Source organism: Sarcophilus harrisii, chromosome 2, assembly GCF_902635505.1.
Source record: "Sarcophilus harrisii chromosome 2, mSarHar1.11, whole genome shotgun sequence".
Classification (NCBI taxonomy): domain Eukaryota; kingdom Metazoa; phylum Chordata; class Mammalia; order Dasyuromorphia; family Dasyuridae; genus Sarcophilus; species Sarcophilus harrisii.
The window spans coordinates 352,225,013-352,243,956 of NC_045427.1; the positions used below are offsets into that span (position 1 = coordinate 352,225,013).

The 18,944-nt window shown below is 40.7% G+C and overlaps 1 protein-coding gene across 5 annotated transcripts in view; it reads right to left on the bottom strand.

Annotated features, from left to right (window-relative positions):
• The window catches only part of CEP170B (centrosomal protein 170B), a 106,788-nt gene extending 92,228 nt beyond the window's left edge, over positions 1–14,560 (bottom strand). For 2 of the 5 annotated variants that reach the window (XM_031953135.1, XM_031953131.1), the window contains exons 1-2: positions 14,228–14,560; positions 7,069–7,204 (exon numbers count right to left, since the gene is read on the bottom strand). In XM_031953135.1, the coding sequence (XP_031808995.1) occupies positions 7,069–7,173 (105 nt within the window). In that variant the 5' untranslated portion in view covers positions 7,174–7,204; positions 14,228–14,560. Of the gene's footprint in view, positions 1–7,068; positions 7,205–8,207; positions 8,295–13,734; positions 13,908–14,227 lie in introns of those variants that run through there. The other 3 variants (XM_031953132.1, XM_031953134.1, XM_031953133.1) reach the window with 3 other exon arrangements.
• Positions 14,561–18,944: the final 4,384 nt, after the last annotated feature.

Below are 18,944 nucleotides of genomic sequence, written 5' to 3' on the forward strand. Positions count from 1 at the left end.
ATGCTGATGCAGTCATTCCTCTAGGCAAAGATCTGTTCTCTATTGCCTGTATACAGAAGCTACAAGGTTAAGGCAAGAGAAAAGCCCCGACTTTGGAGATTAGAAGGCTTGCTCTCAATTTCCAGCTCTAAAAGTTACTGCCTGTGGGAAACTTTTACTAAGTCTCATCTTCCTCATTTGCAAAATGGGGATAGCAATATTTATACCATACATTTAACAGGCCTGTGGTGAAGAAAGCATTGGAAAATTGTAGAAATTTAAATTATTATTATTATTGTTAGTATTATTAATATAAGGTCCAAATGAATTGACAATCAAGGCTCCATTTCAAGATTCTGGGTCTCACTGAACTTCCCAATTTTTTCTTACTATTGCCCCTCCAAATTCTAACTCCAGCCAAATGGATATCCTGAACCTCTATCTACACATTGTGCTTTCCCAACTTCATAATTCACCTTCCTGGGAAAGTTCTGCCTCCCTTCTTTGAATTTCTCCTATTCAATTTCTCCTCTTCCTTTCCCACTTAGTGCAAACAAGACCCTCAAAGAAACCTGATCCTTTAAGCCTGGAGTATTTGATCCTTCCTCTAAATGACAATCCCTTCCTGACCTCCAGGTGGATCAAATCTGTAGACAAGTCTGGTTATCCCTAGTAGATATCTGAGGACTTAAATCTTTGTTTCCTCATTAGGCTTTAGTTCAAATCCTGACTGCCACTTACTTATCTGTGTGATCCTGAGAAAGTCATTTAAATCTGGGTCTCAATTTTCTCATTTGTAAAATGAGAGGCTGGTGCTGCATAATCGCTGAGGTTTCTCACAGTGACAAAACTATTATCCTAAATTCCCAATCCATAATACCACACAGTAGGTGCTTAATAAATGATTGCCAAGTAAAAGAATGAACAAAGGAGATTTTTCCATTAGGCTGACTGTGTTTGTGTCTGTGATGAAAATAGTCGTTCTGTTCTCTTAAAGGGTGTGGAAAAAGAGGAGGAGATCTCGCCCACCACTGGAGCCAACATGTTGGCTCCTTCGGTCTCCCCCACCACAAATTCACCATGAAACAAGAAATACTGGCTCTTCTTATGATGGGGTGTGAATTCCCCAAACCCTGTAGCACCCCTTCCTCCTGTTCCTGCCAACTCCTTCAAGCCTCACCTGGGAAGCCTAAGGCCTTTTCCCAAACCCAGCCTTGCTAGTGGCTTTGGCCTGAGCTGTGAGTTTTCCATGAAGAATCAGTGGTCCCCACAAGTTGGATTCTCTATGGAGAAGCAAATCCACACCAGCCAAAGTCAACACAGCTCTCCTTCACCAAAGTATACAGCCCTTCAGAGGAAGCTTCAGAATATCCACAATATCATTCCCATGCTTCCTTAAAACTATCCCAGGAAATGTCTCCCACACTATGTATTATCTTATATTATCAGTAGTGGCACTAGTGATAACATTGAGATTTGGGTCACTTTTAAGGAACAGACTATACTACCATACATTTTTACTAGCCATTTTTGTCAAGGTGGGGAAGCAAGGGATTTTGATCCTCTCCTCTATAAAAGATATTTTAGATCTAAATATCCTCTAAATTTTAGATCTAAATATTTTAGATCTAAATAAATAGAAAATTATGTATTTCCTTTTTTTTTATTGTTTTATCTGGAAAATGGCACATATTTTACATTTCTAGAAAAAGAGAATATTGGAGGGTTCATTGATATTTGTGCCACCCAGTCATGCTTAATATATGGCCTCTCATATGTGACACCAATATTAAACAATTACCATCCTTTGAACATCAAGATTAAGTTAGGAATGGAATGCTTTTTTTAGTCATGCCTATTTTGAATTAATAATCAATTTGAGTTTGTTGAGTTTGGGTTTTGTTTTGGCTTTTTATCAAAAGGGGAGAGATATCTAGAGAGGCTTCTGACCTATTATAAGGCACACCTGAGAGAACAAATAGATGCTTTGATTACTTAACAGGGATTAACAGTCCTATCCAGAAGAAGTAGAAGTTCAAAGAGGGACAGTGGGCAGAGCCCAGAACCAGAAGTCAGAAGCCTTGGGCCTTTGGCTAGGATCTGCCACTAATTCAAAATGTGGCCTTGACCAATATTTGATGAGCTCTGACTGTCCTTCTAGTACTGATATTTTGTTGCTATGAGTATCTTGGGGGACAGTCCTTGTCCTACTATGTCAGGTTATCCTGAAACAAAACCTCAGCCAGATCTCAGAAGAGGATTTGCCTAAAACCAACTGGGAACCTGCCAGACACTAGAAGTGATCCCCAAACTTAAATCTAGTTATTTGAAGCACAAAGCACCAAACTTCTTGAGAACAGCTGCATTTACCTGGTAAAGTGACTAGAGTCCTGGACCTAAAGTCAGGAAGTCCTAAATTCAAATCCTCCCTTGGACATTTATTTGTTAGGTGATCATGGGCTAGTCATTTCTGCCTGCCTCAGTTTCCTCAATTGTAAAATGGGGGATCTTGTGAGGATTAAATGAGATAATATTTGTAAAAGGCATATGGAGTATAGAAGATCTGAGATTAAATAGGACACTAACCAGTTGTGTGACCCTCATTTAATATCTCTCAGCCTCAATTTCTTCATTTGTAGTATGGGGACAAAAATACCACTTCACAGGGTTATTGTGAGGATATAGTGAAATAATATATGCAAAGAAGTCTAAAATATTAATTATTATTATTGCTGTGAGCTTTCTTTAAAAGTTCAGCTCAAGCAGCATCTTCATCATGAAGCTTTTCTTAATTCTCAAGTAAGCTAATAGTATCCCCACAAATCATCTTATATTTGTTTTTTCATAAATTTTGTACATTCTTACATGCATGTATTATTTCACCTCCCCAGCTTGTAACTATAACTTGGATGTTTTTATTCTAAATATGCCTTTACCTTTATTTCCCTTTAAATTTCATTTTACTGGACTCAGTCCAGTGTTCCATCCTGTTGAGCTCTTTTTGTACCCTATAATCTAGCATGTTAGCTAAACTCTCCTTGCTTATGTCATCTGCAAATGTGATCCAATTTAATTCAACAAATATTCATTAAGTGCTTATGCTACGTGAGGCACCAAGCTAGATTGTAATGCTACAAAGACAAAATCTAATCAGTCTCTGACCTCCAGGATCTTATATTCTACTATATTCCCTTTACCTAAAGTCACAGATAAAAGTGTCAAACACTACTGGGCTAAGGACAGATTTCTGGGGTTCTCCTTTAGAGTCTGATTTTTGGAACTTAGCAAACAGCTATTTTCCTATTCTTTGAAGATTTCAATTCCTTATTGCACATTTCTGTTCTGTCTTTTCCAAAGAAAAGTCATTTTCCTTTACACAAAGAACAGAAACAATAGAGCTGGCCTCAAATCCAGAAAGATCATTTAACCTTGCAATGCTCTAAGCAATTCCCTAAAACTACAATGAGACAGAGAAGAGGACCCTCAGGAGCAGAGGGAGCTTCCTTATCTGAGAATTCCCTATGTCAATGAAACTATAGATCCTTTTATTATCTTCATCTGTGGTTACCTATTATGACTATCTCATCTACCTAGAGAGGCAGCATTTTTAAAAATAAAAATAATAACAACTAACATTTATATAGTGCACTAAGCACTTAAGCAATTATTATCTCATTTGGTCCTCACAACGACCTTGTCTAAAAGAACATGTTACTGTTCCCCATTTTACAGATGAAGAAAATGAGGAAAAATAATGTCAATGATTTGCCCAGGCTCACACAGCTGTTAAAAGTGTCTGAGTTGATATTTGAATTTGGATCTTTCTGACTCTAGACCTAGTGCATTGTCTGCTGCCTCAAATGCTTGATAAATGTAAACTGAAAGCTAAATGAATGACATTTATATTGCATCCACAAAAGGATAGCAGAGACCTGAAGACTATCCCAAATGAGGATCAATTAAAGAAACTAGGGACATTTGGTATTCAATCTTAGACAAAATATCTGTTTTCTAGCACAGGAAGGGCTACAGTATCAGAGAAGGGTTAGACTTGCTAGGTTGGGCTTCACAAGGCACAACTAGAAATAATGTTGCATGTGGGAGGGGAGAACTTACAAGGAGATGGTGTCAGCTAAATATAAGAAAAATCTCCTTACAACTAGAGATAACCAACTGTGGAATGGGCTGACTCAGAAGGGTGATTTTCCCATCACTGTGAAGGATGTTGTAACAAAGTAGGGGTTGAATCCCCTGAGGTCTTTTCCAGTTCTGGGGTTCTTTATTCCAAAATACTAGAAGACATGCTGTGTACCTGTGTTTGTGTCCTACACTGTATACCTGGCGTGTCCTGTTATGTGTGTTAGGCCATCTCCTCAGACAGGACCTAAATGTTTTATGAAAAAATGGTGACTCCTTCCATTCTCAGGCCACACAGAATGGTAAGAACTCATCCTAACCAGTGAGACTTGACATCTCCCTCCTCTGATCTCAATGGCATTTAAAACACTCATGCACATGTGTGTCACATCTATGTTTGATCATCCCTTATTCAAGGGGAGACTGTGACTAGCTCATTACATTTTTACTGGAAACACTGAAATCTTGGAAATTAGCAAATGCTATTTGATTTCGTGTTTGCTTGCAGTATCTCATTTGATTTTCACAACAATCATGGGAGATAGGTGCTATTATTATCCCCATTCTGCAATTGAAGAAAAACTTAGGTTTCACAAAAATAAAGTGACTTATCTACTATCACCCTAGCTAATAAGTATCCAAAGTGGAGTCTGAACTCAGATCTTCTTATGCTATATGCATATTGCCTATCTCATGATAGAGAAAGAACCGAACTTGACATCAAAGAACCCAAGTTTGGATCATCACCCTATAAATGAAGATTTTGGTTATGTGACTGTAATTAAGTCTTATCTATAAAATCAGGAGTCCCTTCTAGTCTCAATCTATGACTATGATTGCATCCATGGGGACAGGGGACTGGATTTCCTGTCAGTGACAATGAGCAAACCACAGGCACTTAAAACATCTTTAAATGAACACATTCTATAGGATAACAGATCATTTGAACTCATTCTCGTTCAGACTTGTATTATTATCATTATCATCACTTCCTACTTGGTTTCCCTGCCTCTAGTCTCTCCCCTCTCCTGGATATTATTCACATAGCTGACAAAACAATCTTCCTAACCCCCTGCACTAATCATATCATTCTCCTATAAAAAATTTAAGAAAAAAACTAAAGCCAACTTTCAGTGGCTCCCTATTACCTCCAGAACTAAAGAAAAACTTCTTAAGCCTGCTATTCAAGGTCCTCTACATCTGACTCCAACATACCTTTCCAGCTTTCTATCACATTCCTCACCTACACACACCCTACGTTCTGGACAAACTAGCCTACTCACCACTCTTAATTCAGCCTACCTTTCCCCACCTCCATGCATTTGTTTATGTCACCCCCTCCCCACTATCTAGAATGCAATCTTTTCAAAATTCTTTTCTTCCTTCAAGGCCCAGTTCAAGTGCCAAAAATGAGCTCATCCTTCTCAAAATTTCTCAGAACCTTTTGCTTGGATCTCACCACTGTCTTTATTCTCTTTTGTATCACTGTATCACTCCTCTTTTCCCAGGAGATTATAAGCTTCCTGAAGGCAGGGAATGTAAGTTTGTACTTTTTTTTTTTTCCATATTTGTATTCCCTGCACATAATATGCAATTAATAAATATTCATTGTTTTGAACAGAACTGAACTGATGCCCAAGTCTCAACCATCAGCAACAGCACACTGAGTTTCACCCATTCCCCAGGCAGACTGAGCTAGGCTGGGCAGGCCAGTACCATGGCATGACTCATTATGAAAAACACAAACACAGACTCCCAACCCCAAACAAGGATGACCTGCCAAGGTAAAACATGATGGGAAATCATGAGCTGTGTCAATACTGTGCAAATCTAACCCAGGCCCAAAGTCAGGGACTGGCAGAAATTAGGTGAAAAGAGAGTGTTTGGGAATCAAGTTCTAATTGATTCTGCCTCATATTCAGTGTTCTAATCTCATATCTGCCACTACCTCTGTATGACAATTCCTACATCTATAAATGAAGGGGTCAGGCTGCATACACCAAATGTTTTTAAGGTCCTTCTTTATTTTAATATTCAACCTTCTGTGTTCTAAACATCCTTTCCACCATCAACATTCTGCATTCTAAGTTTATTATAACCTTAAAAGTCTAGGTTGTGAGATCTAAATTTTCTTCTAGCTCTGACATTTTTTTTTACATTTTTAGGGCCTTCCCACTTTCGATATCCTATATATTCATATTCATTCTCTCTCTCTCCTCTCTCTCTCTCCATATATATTCAGTGTGTGGATATGTTACACATATCCTATATATATTATATATAAATCCAATATATTATATATGTATCCTATATTTTCTAAAGATCCTTCCAATTTTAATATTCCATGATCTTTGTTCCAAGATCTTTTTGAGCTGACATTTTGACCCCCTCCCTCCTCTATAAAATGAGGGAATTGAGCTTGATTGTCTTTAAAGGAACTAGAAGGATGGTCCCTTATAGAACCCATTCTCATTGAGCCTCATAATCTAATAGGAATGAGATAATAAGGAAATTATTCAGTATCTCTCTTGCCCTAGTCTCTAACCCAGTTCTCTCCAGAAAATGTATCTGCATCCTATTCTGTGTGGTCAATTACAGTTGTCCCCATTGCCAGTATGTAACTGCTCACTTTGACTCATCAACAAATACCAAATCATAAAATCTCAGGCTAGGAAGGGATTCTCAGAGATTTAACTCCAAACTAACATTACATCAAAAATTCCCACCATGACATACTAGATAAATGGATTTAAACCTTATGCATAAAGTCCTCCAAGTGATGAGGAAATCTCCATTTTCTGAAGCACTCTACTCTACTCTTAGACATGGGAACCCATTGATCAGTACTTTCAAGGGGCAGCTGATACAAGAGGCATCTATCTGAAGGTTGAAGTTTCAATGAAATATCTATTCCAGTCAAGGAAACCAGCTCTTTCCTCAAATCACACTCACCTGAAGCATCAATTCACAATCATCTCGGCCAACAAATATCATTTCTCTTGGCAGCCGGTGGCGGGTGCCACTGCTGCTCACCAGAAACCATGATGTCACACTCATCTTGTTAGCTGTCACTTCCTCTTCGAGTTTCCTGGGAGAAAAAAAAGAGAGTTATTAGACCTTAAGACATAGGTTCAAATCCTGGTTGTTTCATTTAATATCTGAAAGCATGTGAAAAATCACTTATCCTGAGTCTCAGTTTTCTCATCTGCAAAATGAGATTAGCCTCAAATAGAAATGGATCCTTGCAGACTGCATACTGAAGTAGAAAAACACAAATAACATTAGCTAGATGGCAAAGTAGATAAAGTGCTGGGCCTGGAGTTAGGAAGATTCTTCTTCATGAGTTCAAATATGATACTGTTTGAACCTGGGCAAGTCATTTAGTATTATCTGCCTCAGTTTACTCATCTGGATCTTGACAAGGAAATGGCAAAACCATTCCAATAAGCTAAGAAAACACCAGAAGGGGACACAAAGAGTCAGGCATAACAGCAATAACATATCATATTTTTATTTATTTATTTTTTAAATTCACAATTACATTTTCATCTGGTTGCTGAAGATTGGGCTATTTGGCAGTCCTGAAAGGTCCCTATATTTGACATCTTTAGCCTAAATGATGGCTAAAGTTCCCTCCAATTCAAAACCTTATAATTCATTCATTCAATAAATATTTAGCAAGTACTTATTGTATATAAAACTGTATCCTTCTTGTTGAATGTTTAAATAAGGAAGGCTCCCTTCCTCACAGAGCTCACCATCCAGTAAGGACATAAAGAACAAACCCTGATTACTACAATACACAATCTTACATGATAAATGTTTTATAGTGATCTTATATGATTCCTATAATCCAGGAAGGCTTCCTGCTAGGAAGGGAATAGGGCCAGTATAGAGACAGAAATGAGTGGGATTTCTGCTCATAGATAGAAGATTTATACTTGAGGGTAGCAGGAAAGATGAGAATCACTAGTAACATTCTTACCATAAGTGCTATACAATAATAAATGATAGGATATGGCCTTTTTGTTGTAGCTCACTGTTCTAGATGGCCAAGACAAACTCATGTAGAACTACTGTCTGGGGCTTACCTACTGTTTCAGGGACTGCCAGTCCCCAAATGAGACCAAAGAGTAGAAGCCAAGGACCCTCAGACATGTTTTACCCTGTTCTCTAGTCTGCAATGAGAGAAGAAGAGAATTCAGAATTTGGGGGGAGGAGGGGGAGAAAAAGCATAAGACAAACTCTGCCCTTGGAGAGTGTGGTCCCAGTAGGGGAAGGACTCACATTTTGCTCTCAGGAAACACCCCAATTAATGATAAGAGGAGAGCAGCAAGTATGCCTTGTAAGTCTAACTGTAAGGAAGGTTAGAGGAAAGCTCATTGAGGCTAGGGATAAGCAGGGGATGATTCTGAAAGGAAATGAGACAAGCCATTTGAAGGAAGGTCAGCATTTGGAGGCAGAGAAAACCACATTTCTAGCCCAGTGTATGACTTGAATGATGGTAGGAAAGGCCCCCTAATTTTGAGGATTGTAAAGAAACCAAGCAATCTTAATTCAGTAATAGGATCATACATAGCGGGAATTTAAAGCTGGAAAGGGCCTTAGAAATTAACTAATCATAGGATTTAGAACTGGGAGAGACTTTTAAAGCCATCTAGAATAGGGATGAGTAAGCTACAATCAACAGGTCATATTTCACTATTTGTTGTTATATAGCACTTAAGCTTAGAATGTTTTTTGGGTTTTTTTTTTTTTTTTTAACATTTTTAAATAAAGTTCCTTTGGATTGTAATTTGCTTATCCACTTCCTAATTTTACAGATGAGGAAACAAAGGTCCAGAATAGTCCAAAATTTAGTATTTTTTCCATAATTTCTTGCTTTCCCCCTCCTTTACTATGTAGGTAAATTGAGGTCCAAGTAGAAGAATAATTGCCCTAGGTCACACAGGAAATAGCAGAGAGAGATTCAAACCCAGGGTTTTTCTCCTACTCTGCTATTTATAAGATCATTAGCCTTGACTCCAGGTTCAATCTGGACCTCAACACACCAGACTGGATTATGGGTCATGGCTTTTCCCTTTCTTCTCTCTCACTCAGGCATATTAAAAAATGATTCAGCAAGATACACAATATACAGTAGTGTAAGAAACAAACAAAAATCAATAAAAACTTTTTTTAAGTGATCAGTAGGAAAAGAGTTGTCTTAAAATCTTGCTTAAAACCAAATACCACTCTTTCATTAGCCTCAGGTAGAACTCTTATCTTCCTTTTGGCCAAAGGAATCATCTACTTCTAATTCTGCTCTCCTGCACTGAGGAGGGGTGTGTTACTTCCCAAGGTCCCTGAATCACTTGGTTCTCCCCTCCACACACCCTGGGCAAAGGCCTCAAGCCTCAGAGATACCCAGCATCATGAGCCAGCCAACGGCTGGGGTAACACTAGCTCCTGCCACAGAACATCAGCTGATAAGCGTGGTCAGGCCTGTTGTCCAGGAGAGGGGGAGGTTATCAAGAATACAGCTTCATTGAATACAAGCATCCCTATTAAACATGAGCGGTCCTGTACTAATACCATCTGATAATTCACTCCAGGAAAGGGCAGGAGAGACACAGTAGCAAGCACTGAAGTTATCACCACAGACTTGTGATGCTTGCCAATTCAGCTGCCTGATCACCTGAGGACCAAGAAAATTCCCACTCTACTCCAAGCTTCTTAGGGGCGAATACCCTGGTCCTGAGTGCAATGCTGCTCTTCTATCATTAGGACAATGAATCTGGCTTAAATTAACATGACTGCTTCCTGATCCCTGACTCCAGTCCAACTAGAACTCAGAGATCACTTGACTATATCATGAGAATTACTGATACTTTTACAGCTCTTTATGATTTATAAAAATTTATAAAGAAGGATTGAATTTATAATTCCATTGACCTTAGTGAGGAAATACCCTCTACTATGAAGCACCAGCTTTCAAATTCAGTCTTAGAGTGTGTCCTCAGTGAATTGTCCAGAGTCATATAGTAACTATGTGTCTGAAGTGGAACTTGGCTATTCAGCCAAACAAAAACAAAGACACTCCATCTCCCAGCATTTTCTCTGGTTCTCCCCCAAGAATTCAATGCTCTTCCTCCTTACTCTCACATTTTTGCTCCAATTTTCTGAAATCCTACCTCCTACAAGAAGCCTCTTAATTCTAAGTGCCTTCCTCTGTTAATTATTTCCTATTCATTCTTGTTATAGCTTGTTTGTGCCCTTCTTGGAAGAAGGGACCATCTTTTGCCTTTTTTTGTATCCCCAATACTAAATACAGTACCTGGCCACAGTGGATGCTTAATAAATGCTTACAGACTTGATTGAATCGATATTCACTATTCCATGAGGCTTCACTGTGAAGCTAGATTCTTTGTGATTTACATTGCATTGCAGAAATGCCAAGCATTATGCTCCATGGGAAAATATACCATGTGACAGATTTAGTAAATCTAAGCATGTTAGCTTAAAGGCTAGATTTACAAAGTGTCTTTGAAATTTCAGTCTAATCAGAGGGAGACTCAGATTGGGCCTTAATCAGACCAGTGGTCTCAGAGAAAGCCCAGGTTTTTCCATTCCCTCTGGACTGCGAATTTTCAGAAGACATAGCTTGGGTTTCCTTTTCCTTTACAATATGTCTCTAGGCTACCTTTGTAATACATTCTTACATATTCCATCCCTTTATACACTGCATGTTCCAGACAAACTGGCCAATTTGCTATTCTCTTGCTATAACCCAGGCAAGTACCCCAGGCTTTGTTTCTACTTTTTAGTACTGACTTCAAGGATCAATTTATTTTTTACCTCTTATAGGAAGGGGCAGCTGAGAGGGGGAGGGGAAGAACAGTGGATAGCAAGCCAGGCTTGCAATCAGGAAGACTTGAATTCAAATGCAGCCTCAGACATTCCCCAGCTGTGTGATCCTGAGCAAGTCGCTTAGCTTTCCCTCAGTTTTCTCATCTGTAAAATGAGAATTTCAAACCCCTCAAATATTTTTGCCAAGAAAACACCAAATGAGGTCACAGCTGAAAAATAACTGAATTCCTATTTAGTTGTTAGTACTGTTGCAAAGCATATATATGATTAAAGGCATCTTAAGCATCCCACTCCAGCATGTAATCTCTTGGAAAGTAGGCAAGACTGTTTTGTTTTTGTCTTGCTATACCCAGTATCTAATACACATTTAGGTGCTTAACAATAATACTCAGATTTTATTATACTGCTCAGCATGGATCTATTCACATGATAGGGGTATGGAGGCCATTGAAGCATAGCATTTCAAAATGGCCAGCCTTACTCTACACCTCTTCTTTGAGCAGGAATCTCTTCTTCACTCCATAAAATCATCTAGGATCTTTCTCAAAAATTCATGAGGCAATCTTTCTACTCTTGTGCTGTTTTCATGGTTAGGAGATTTATTCCTTCTACACTTTCCTGTAATTTAGTTTCTGAAGCTTAATGCTAAAAGGACTTTAGAGGATACCTAGTCCAAACTTTCATTGTTCACATGAGTGTTAGAGGAAGGATTTTTCTAGATGACCCTGGTGCTGTCCTCTGGATATCTGGAAAACCAGGGGAAAATATGTGGATCTCCTCCTTATCCTCTTCACATACCTCTTTCAAAGGCTCTTACTCTCAGGTAGCTCCTTAAAATATGTTTGCATATTGCATAGACAGACCTATTCCTCTGGGGACATTCTTCCATTTAATTCTTCCAGTGAGGTGTAGGAGGAAAAAAAAAAAACTTGACCTGATACCAATTTATTTTGTGGTCTTGGACAAATCCCTTCTTTCTGGGAGCGAAAGTTAAATCTGTCAAATAAAACTACTAGAGGAGATGATTCCTAAGATCCCTTCCAGTTTTGTTCTGGATTCTGCCTTTCATTCAGGACTTTATTTCCTTTCTCTTATTACCTTCACATTGAGAATCTGGAATGCAAAGGTATAGAAATGTCTAACCCAAGAGCTCTTCCTGAACAGGAAGGTCTTTTCAAGCATTACTGCTCCTGTGATTGGAGTCTTCTCAGACACATCAAATCTGGTTTTAAAAAAAGAATTCAGACAATGGAAAACAAAAAAGAACTAGAATCCCTCAGACAAATTGCTGAAAAACATTAGCTTAAAATAAAGAAGAATTTCCTAACAATCAGCAGAAAAACAGAATGGACTGCCTTATAAGGTAGTGAGCACCCTGTTCCTGAAAGTATTCAAATAAAATTTAGATAATTATACTAATTTATATTCCTGTAAAACTTTTTAAACTTTAAAGAACATTCCACACAACAATCCAGTGAGGTAAGTAATCTGAGTGTTATTATTCCCATATAGCTAAGGACACTAAAGTTGAGAAAAATAAAGTGATTTGCCCAAGATGATAAATCTAATGCCAAACTCCTGAGATGACAGGGGTGCTCGAGAGGGGAAAGGATGAAGGAGTGTTCCCTATCCCAACACACATAAATCCTGACCCAAAGCCTGGAACTACTTTTCACTACCCAGCAGGCAATCCTGTCCTGTCCAGTCCCATCCCACCCACTTGTGGTTTCAAATCTTTACTGGCATTGGCTAGTAGAAGGAAAAGTAATCCACATTATGAATTCCTCCCCTCAAAGAAAACTGAGCCTCCAATGAAAGAAACTACAGAAACCCTAAATTCAAGAATTGATAGAGGCAAGGAAAGAGGGATTGGGAAGGGAAAGAGAAAAGGAAAGAGAGACAGAGGAAATAGATAAGAAAGAGGAAGATAGAGACAATAGGGAAGGAAGAGAGAGAAAAAAAGAAGGGGAAGGCAGACAGAGGGGAGAAAAGAGAGACAGACACAGCCAGGAGAGAGGGATGGAGAGAGATAAGGAGCTGAAGAGTCAGAGAAACAGAAGGGTGGGAAGCAGAGACAGGAACAGAATGAGGAAGACAGAGACAAGTGCTGAAGAAAAAGATAGAGAAGAGAAAGAAGAATAGGGAAAAAGGGAAAAGAAAAAAAGAGGACATGAAAGGAAAATAACGAGAAAGGGAAGGAAAGAAGGGAAGAGAATAGGGACAAGGAAAGAGAAAAGCAGGGAGGAAAGAAGGGAAGAGACAAGGAGAAAAGAAGGGAAAAGAAAAGGGACGGCGAAAGGAGGAGTCAGGGAAGAAAGGGAAGAAAATAGAGATAGGGATAGAGAGAGGCAGGGAGGAAAGAAGGAGAGAACATAGGGAAAGGGAAAGGAGGAGGCAGGAAGGAAAGAGAGAATAGGAAAATAAGAAGGGGGGCAGGGAGGAAAGAAGGCAAAAAAACAAGCAAAGGAAAAGGGAGAGGCAGGGAGAAAAGAAGAGAAGAGAACAGGGATAGGGAAAGAGAGAAGCAGGGAAGAAAGAAGGGATGAGACCAAGAACAAGAAAGGAAAAGATAGGGAGAAAAGAAGAGAAACAGTGAAAGGAGGAGGTAGAGAAGAAAGAAGGGAAGAGCATGGGAAAAGAGAGAAGCAGGGAGAAAAAAAGAATGGAGGAGAACAGGAACGGGGAAGGAGGAAAAAAGAAGGAAGAGGCAGGGACCGGGAAGGAGGGAGGAGGGGAGGAAAAGAGGCCTTATCCTGAATCAGCTCTCACCCCTCTCGCAGCAATGGCTGCGGCCTTAGGAGCCATCTCCGCCCCGCAGATAATCAGAGGCGACAGCCAGAGACACTCACTCCCCCCCAGCCATCAACCCCAGTCCCTCTTTTCAATCCTCGGGGACATGGCCTCCCCACCCCAGGCCAAGCCTGAAAGTGGGACAGTGGGATAGTGCGACAGGATGACACACTCCCCTCCCCCCGCTCCGCCGCGCCCGCGCTGCGCTGACAGTCCAAGTGGGGGGGTGGGGTGGAGGAGTCTGGCCCGGGCCCCGCACCTGGGGACACCAGGGACGCGCGCCTTTGTCTGGCTAGGGAGAGGGTGGAGCGCGCGCCCAGGTGGACCGGCCCCCCCCCCCCCCGCAGAGAGCGGCTTCCCTAGTCCAGGTTCTCTCCGGTGCCCACGCAGGTGAGGGGCGGGGCGGGCCAGGGCCCGCAGCGGGAGAAGGAGAACCGACGCGGGGGTTGGGGTATGGGAGTTGCTCACTCACCTGCTCCGGCCTCGGGTCCCCCAGTCCAGGGCCCGGGCTCCTGCCAGCAGCTCAGCCGCCACCTCCTCCTCCCTGTCCTCCGGGCGCGGCAGCCGCGCAGCCCGGGCCCGGCCCGGCCCGCCCGGCTCGGCGCGGCGCGGCGCGGAGGCGCGGCTCGGAGGCTAGGACATGGCCCCGGCTGAGCGAGGCCGGCTCGCCAGCCCGCCCCGGCCCCGGCCCTGGCTCAACCTCAGCGGCCAGGGGAGCAGCAGCAGCAGCGCCGCTGGCGGCCCTAGCCAAGCAGGTTACTGACGTCTGCGGGAGGCTCCGGCCCGGCCCGCCCCTCCCTCTGTCTGCGGCCCGGCCCCTTCCAGGCTCCCTCTCCAGCCCCTCCTCCCCCCTCCCTCTCTCCGCCCCCGCCTCTTCCCCAGCAGGAAATCCAGGTTAGAGCCGAGGGAACTGGGAACCAGGTGTGCGCTGCGCGCCCAAGGGGATGAGATCGGGAATGAGACTAAGAATGAGGATAGGGATGAGGATGGGGAAAGTCTGGGCTCTGACTCAGGACCGTCAGATGAAGGCCGGAGCTGCCCCCTTTTTCTATTCCGCAGTCTGCAACCCAGACCCACCTCCGAATGCTAGTCATCTCAAACGCACAAATCTGGAATGCAGAGGGTTAAAGGGACACAGTGAGGAACCTAGGACCCGTGGCAGAGGTGAAATGAGATCTCACGACAGCCCGCTCCCTCCACAGCCCAACTCTCTTTCCAAGAAAGAGGACCTGCGCTAACTCCGGGAATCCTAGTAAGTCTCAAAGGGAACGAGATGGAACGGAGTAGAGATTGGATAACCGGTCGCCCCATCTCTGCCTCACCTTCTCCGGGAGAGGGCAGTGCACTCCCTCTATGAACCCTCTCAGTAGGCTCAGAACGGAGGTTCAGTTAGGGCTCCCCATTTAAAATAGGGCTCAGATGTATCCCTGGCTCCTGTCCAATGGAAGGAGGTTAATGCTTAACCAGGCCCCTCCACCCAATACTTCAGCCCCAGCTTTGGCCCAGGGCCTGGCGAGGTGCCAGCTGTGTTCTGCTCAATGCAGAGGTGTCCTGAGGCATTTGGCCCTTCCCTTCTCTCCACTCCCAGTCTCCTAATGGAGGAAGGCACAAAACATGGGGCAGAGCCAGTGTGGCAGAGAACAAGGAATGTTGAATTTGAACTCGGAAAACCTTGGGTTGAACCCTAGCTCTGAAGCTCTGTGTGACCTTGGACAAGTGTCCTCATTTCTCACAGATTTTAGATTCACGTTTTTCCCACTTATAAAATGAAGGGATTAGACTAGATCATCTCCGAGGGACCCTGCCAGCTCTGACGTTGGAGACTTCTGTGGGGCCAGCTCTGACTGGTTATTATTAACTCTATTTGCTCTCTGGACTCTGCTCAAAGTAGGTCCATAACTGGCTGCAAACCTAGCCATTTCTTAAGAGTGGCAGAGCCCAAAGCCCCGCCCCTCCTTTATTTCTAATCTTGCTAGGACCCAGAAAGACCTAACACACCCATTATGACACCTCCTAAAAAACTCTCCTGGCTAGGCCAGGACCCAGCAGGGCTTTGAAAGACAGTGTAGTCTTTCCCATATTGATGTTCTTTGAGCTCCTGGAGGAAATGACTAGAAAAGGATGATCAATCATCAAGCAGGTATTTACACTGAGTCCCTTCAGTGAGTTGGGTACTTGGCTGGTTGGCAGGCCCTGGAGGGAGACAAGATGTGTATAAAATACAGGCTCTGCTCTCAAATGACTGATAAATCTGACTCACAGAATAGTCCGAGAATAGTCAGACTAAATGGAATCAGTGCTAAACTGTATAATTCATATTCTTAAGTATCAGAGGAGTTGAAAGGAGACTTAGCTGGAGTAGTCAGAGAGGACTTCAAGAAAGAGGTGACAGGACAAGTTATAACACATTTCCCTTTCTCAACAATCCTAAACTGACTGATTTGGCTTTATTCTCAGCAGTCCTGAATCATTTATTGAAGTGGGACAAGGGAAAAGTCCCACAATCAGAGAAAATAACCCATAAACACATAACCCACATATATTATCATCAAACAATGAATTCCCATCAGGTGATCATGAGTTTAAATTTGAAATCTGAAATAAATCATTGATTAAAAAAAAAAAAAGAGAGAGAGAGAGAGATGGCAAGATAGTGGAAAGCTTAGAGTCACAGAATTTGGAGCTGGAGAGGACTTTAGAAGTCATCTAGAATAAACCCAATTTATAAATAAGAAAACTGAGGCCCAGGGAGAAATTATTTACCAAAGATCACACAGTAAATTAATGACTCAGAAGCACAAACTCCAAATTCTGTGTTTCGTTTTGTCCTGGCCCTAGCACTTATTGGGTCTCTCTTAAGAGCGTGGGTTCCCTAGCCTTCTTTTTTTAATCTGCAAAAAATCTATGGTGAGAAGGGGAAAGCATGGATTAGATATCTTCTAAATCCCCTTCCAGCTCTAGACTATGATCATAATCCAGTCATTTAAACTCTCTCAGGTTTAACTTCTTCGTTTGTAAATTAAGATTTAAAAATACTTTCTATTTCAGAGGGGTCTTGTGGGAAAAGCACTTTGGAAAGCTTAGAATAGTATAGAAAGGTGAATTATCACCATTATCTCATAATTATTATTATAATCTAAAGGTCTTTTGCACTACCTCCTACTTGAACACCAGATAACATAGTTATCATGGATTTTCTGTCAAGTAAACAAATTATTTTTCTTTGCCACTCAGAAAACACATATATGTAATGTAAAGTTTTATTTAGTCAAAGCTTCAAATACTGAACAAAATGATAAATATGTATAACATATACATATATGTTGTTTGAGCAAGGCAGTTGGGGTAAAGCTAAAGCTTCAATCAATGTTCTATATATTAAAATGTAAAAGTAATGGATTTCAGATGCAGGATGAGAAATGTTCTTTCTCCCCACGTAGACAATGGGGATTTTTGTGCAAAAGTTTTCTTTTTCTTTTTTTTTTCTCAGTGGGAAAAGGTCAGAGGGAGATAAAATAATTGCTTGTTAATTGGGGGGAAATTTTCCAATAGTATTTTATTTCCCCAAATATATGTAAAGATAATTTTCAACATTCATTTTTGTAAAACTTTGTTTCAAATTTTTCTGCCTTCCTCCCTTGCCTCTCCCCTCCCCAAGACAGCAAGCAATTTGATAAAGATTTAAATATGTGCAATCCATATTTAGAAGAAATATATTTTCTAAACATATTTCCATATTATCACATTATATAAGAAAAATCAGATTAAAAGGGGGAAAACATGAGAAAAAAACAAAACAGCAACAAGCAAACAAATACCACCACCAACAAAAAAGAGATGAAAATACTATGTTTTGATCTATATTCAGTCTCCATGGTTCTCTCTCTGAATATGGATGAACTCCAAGTCTATTGGAATTGCTTTGAATCACTGGGGGGAAATTTTAAATTAATAAAAGAAAAAAGCAATAAAAATAGATAAGAAATTTAATATAGGAAGAAATGTTGTCCAATAGAATTGAATTCCAGAATATTTAAAACTGCAGATTATCTAATCCAAACACCTCATTTTGAAGATGAGAAACAGATTTAAAGTGTGAAAAAAATTTTCCTAAAATCATCACACAGTTAAATAGGGCAAACCCCAAATGACAATACAAGGCTACCGTTTTGGGGGTTTAGAAGTCTTTCCACCATATCACAATGTCTATGAGCCCTGACACTCAAAGTTCCCCATCTATGCTTATCCAATTGTTTCTATCAGGCTTAACATAGGACCCTACACATAAGTCCCTCTTTCTGAGAATATATATATATATATATATATATATATATATATATATATATATATATATATATATATATTCTCCTCATCTCTCAACCTCTCAAGAATCCCTAATTTCCTTCAAAGTTCACCTTTGCCTTCTCCTAAAAAATTACCATGCATGAGATGTCTCCTCCAATAGAATATAAGTTCCTTAAGAGAAGGGACCATTTTAACTTTGATGTTTATAAACCTAGCTTCTGACATATAAGTTCATTATAAATGCTTATTAATTGATTGATAGGTATTTGTTGAATTTACTCCTGATTTTATTGTCTGGCCAGCAAAAATGGTGAACAGATTCAAAGGGCCAGATGCCTTTGATTTCTGTCCAAATGGTCTACGAGTTTTCTATCCTTGGCTTAGAATTCAAGACCTGGCCTTCTTCCACAAATTATATCAGTGCAGGGACAGAAACTGGGACTAAAACTAGGGAACAAGTTCTGAACCTTCTAGTTTTTTCTACTGTATTCTTATTAGTTCCTTTCACATTTCCAAACCAACCATTTCAATGCTGACATCCTCAGAAGGAGAATGGCATCTAAGAATGGCAGCAATTCTGACCAAGTGAGATCAGGGTCATAGCATTGTAACTCTGGAACCTCAAAGGTTATGCATTTAGTCCATTTCTTCCCCAACATCTCATTTTTCAAATGAAGAAAATGCAGACCAGAAAAATTAAGGTATTTGGTCAAGACCACCTGTCACAGGCAGGATTTGAAACCCAGTCCTCTATCATGCTGTGACCGTTGGGAAAAGGAAAGAATAATTTATTGTTCTACTTCTCTCCATGCAAGTCTGAAATCACCAAGAACACCTGAAAACTCAATCTGTAGGAAAGTAAACATTAAAATTTTATATCTAAA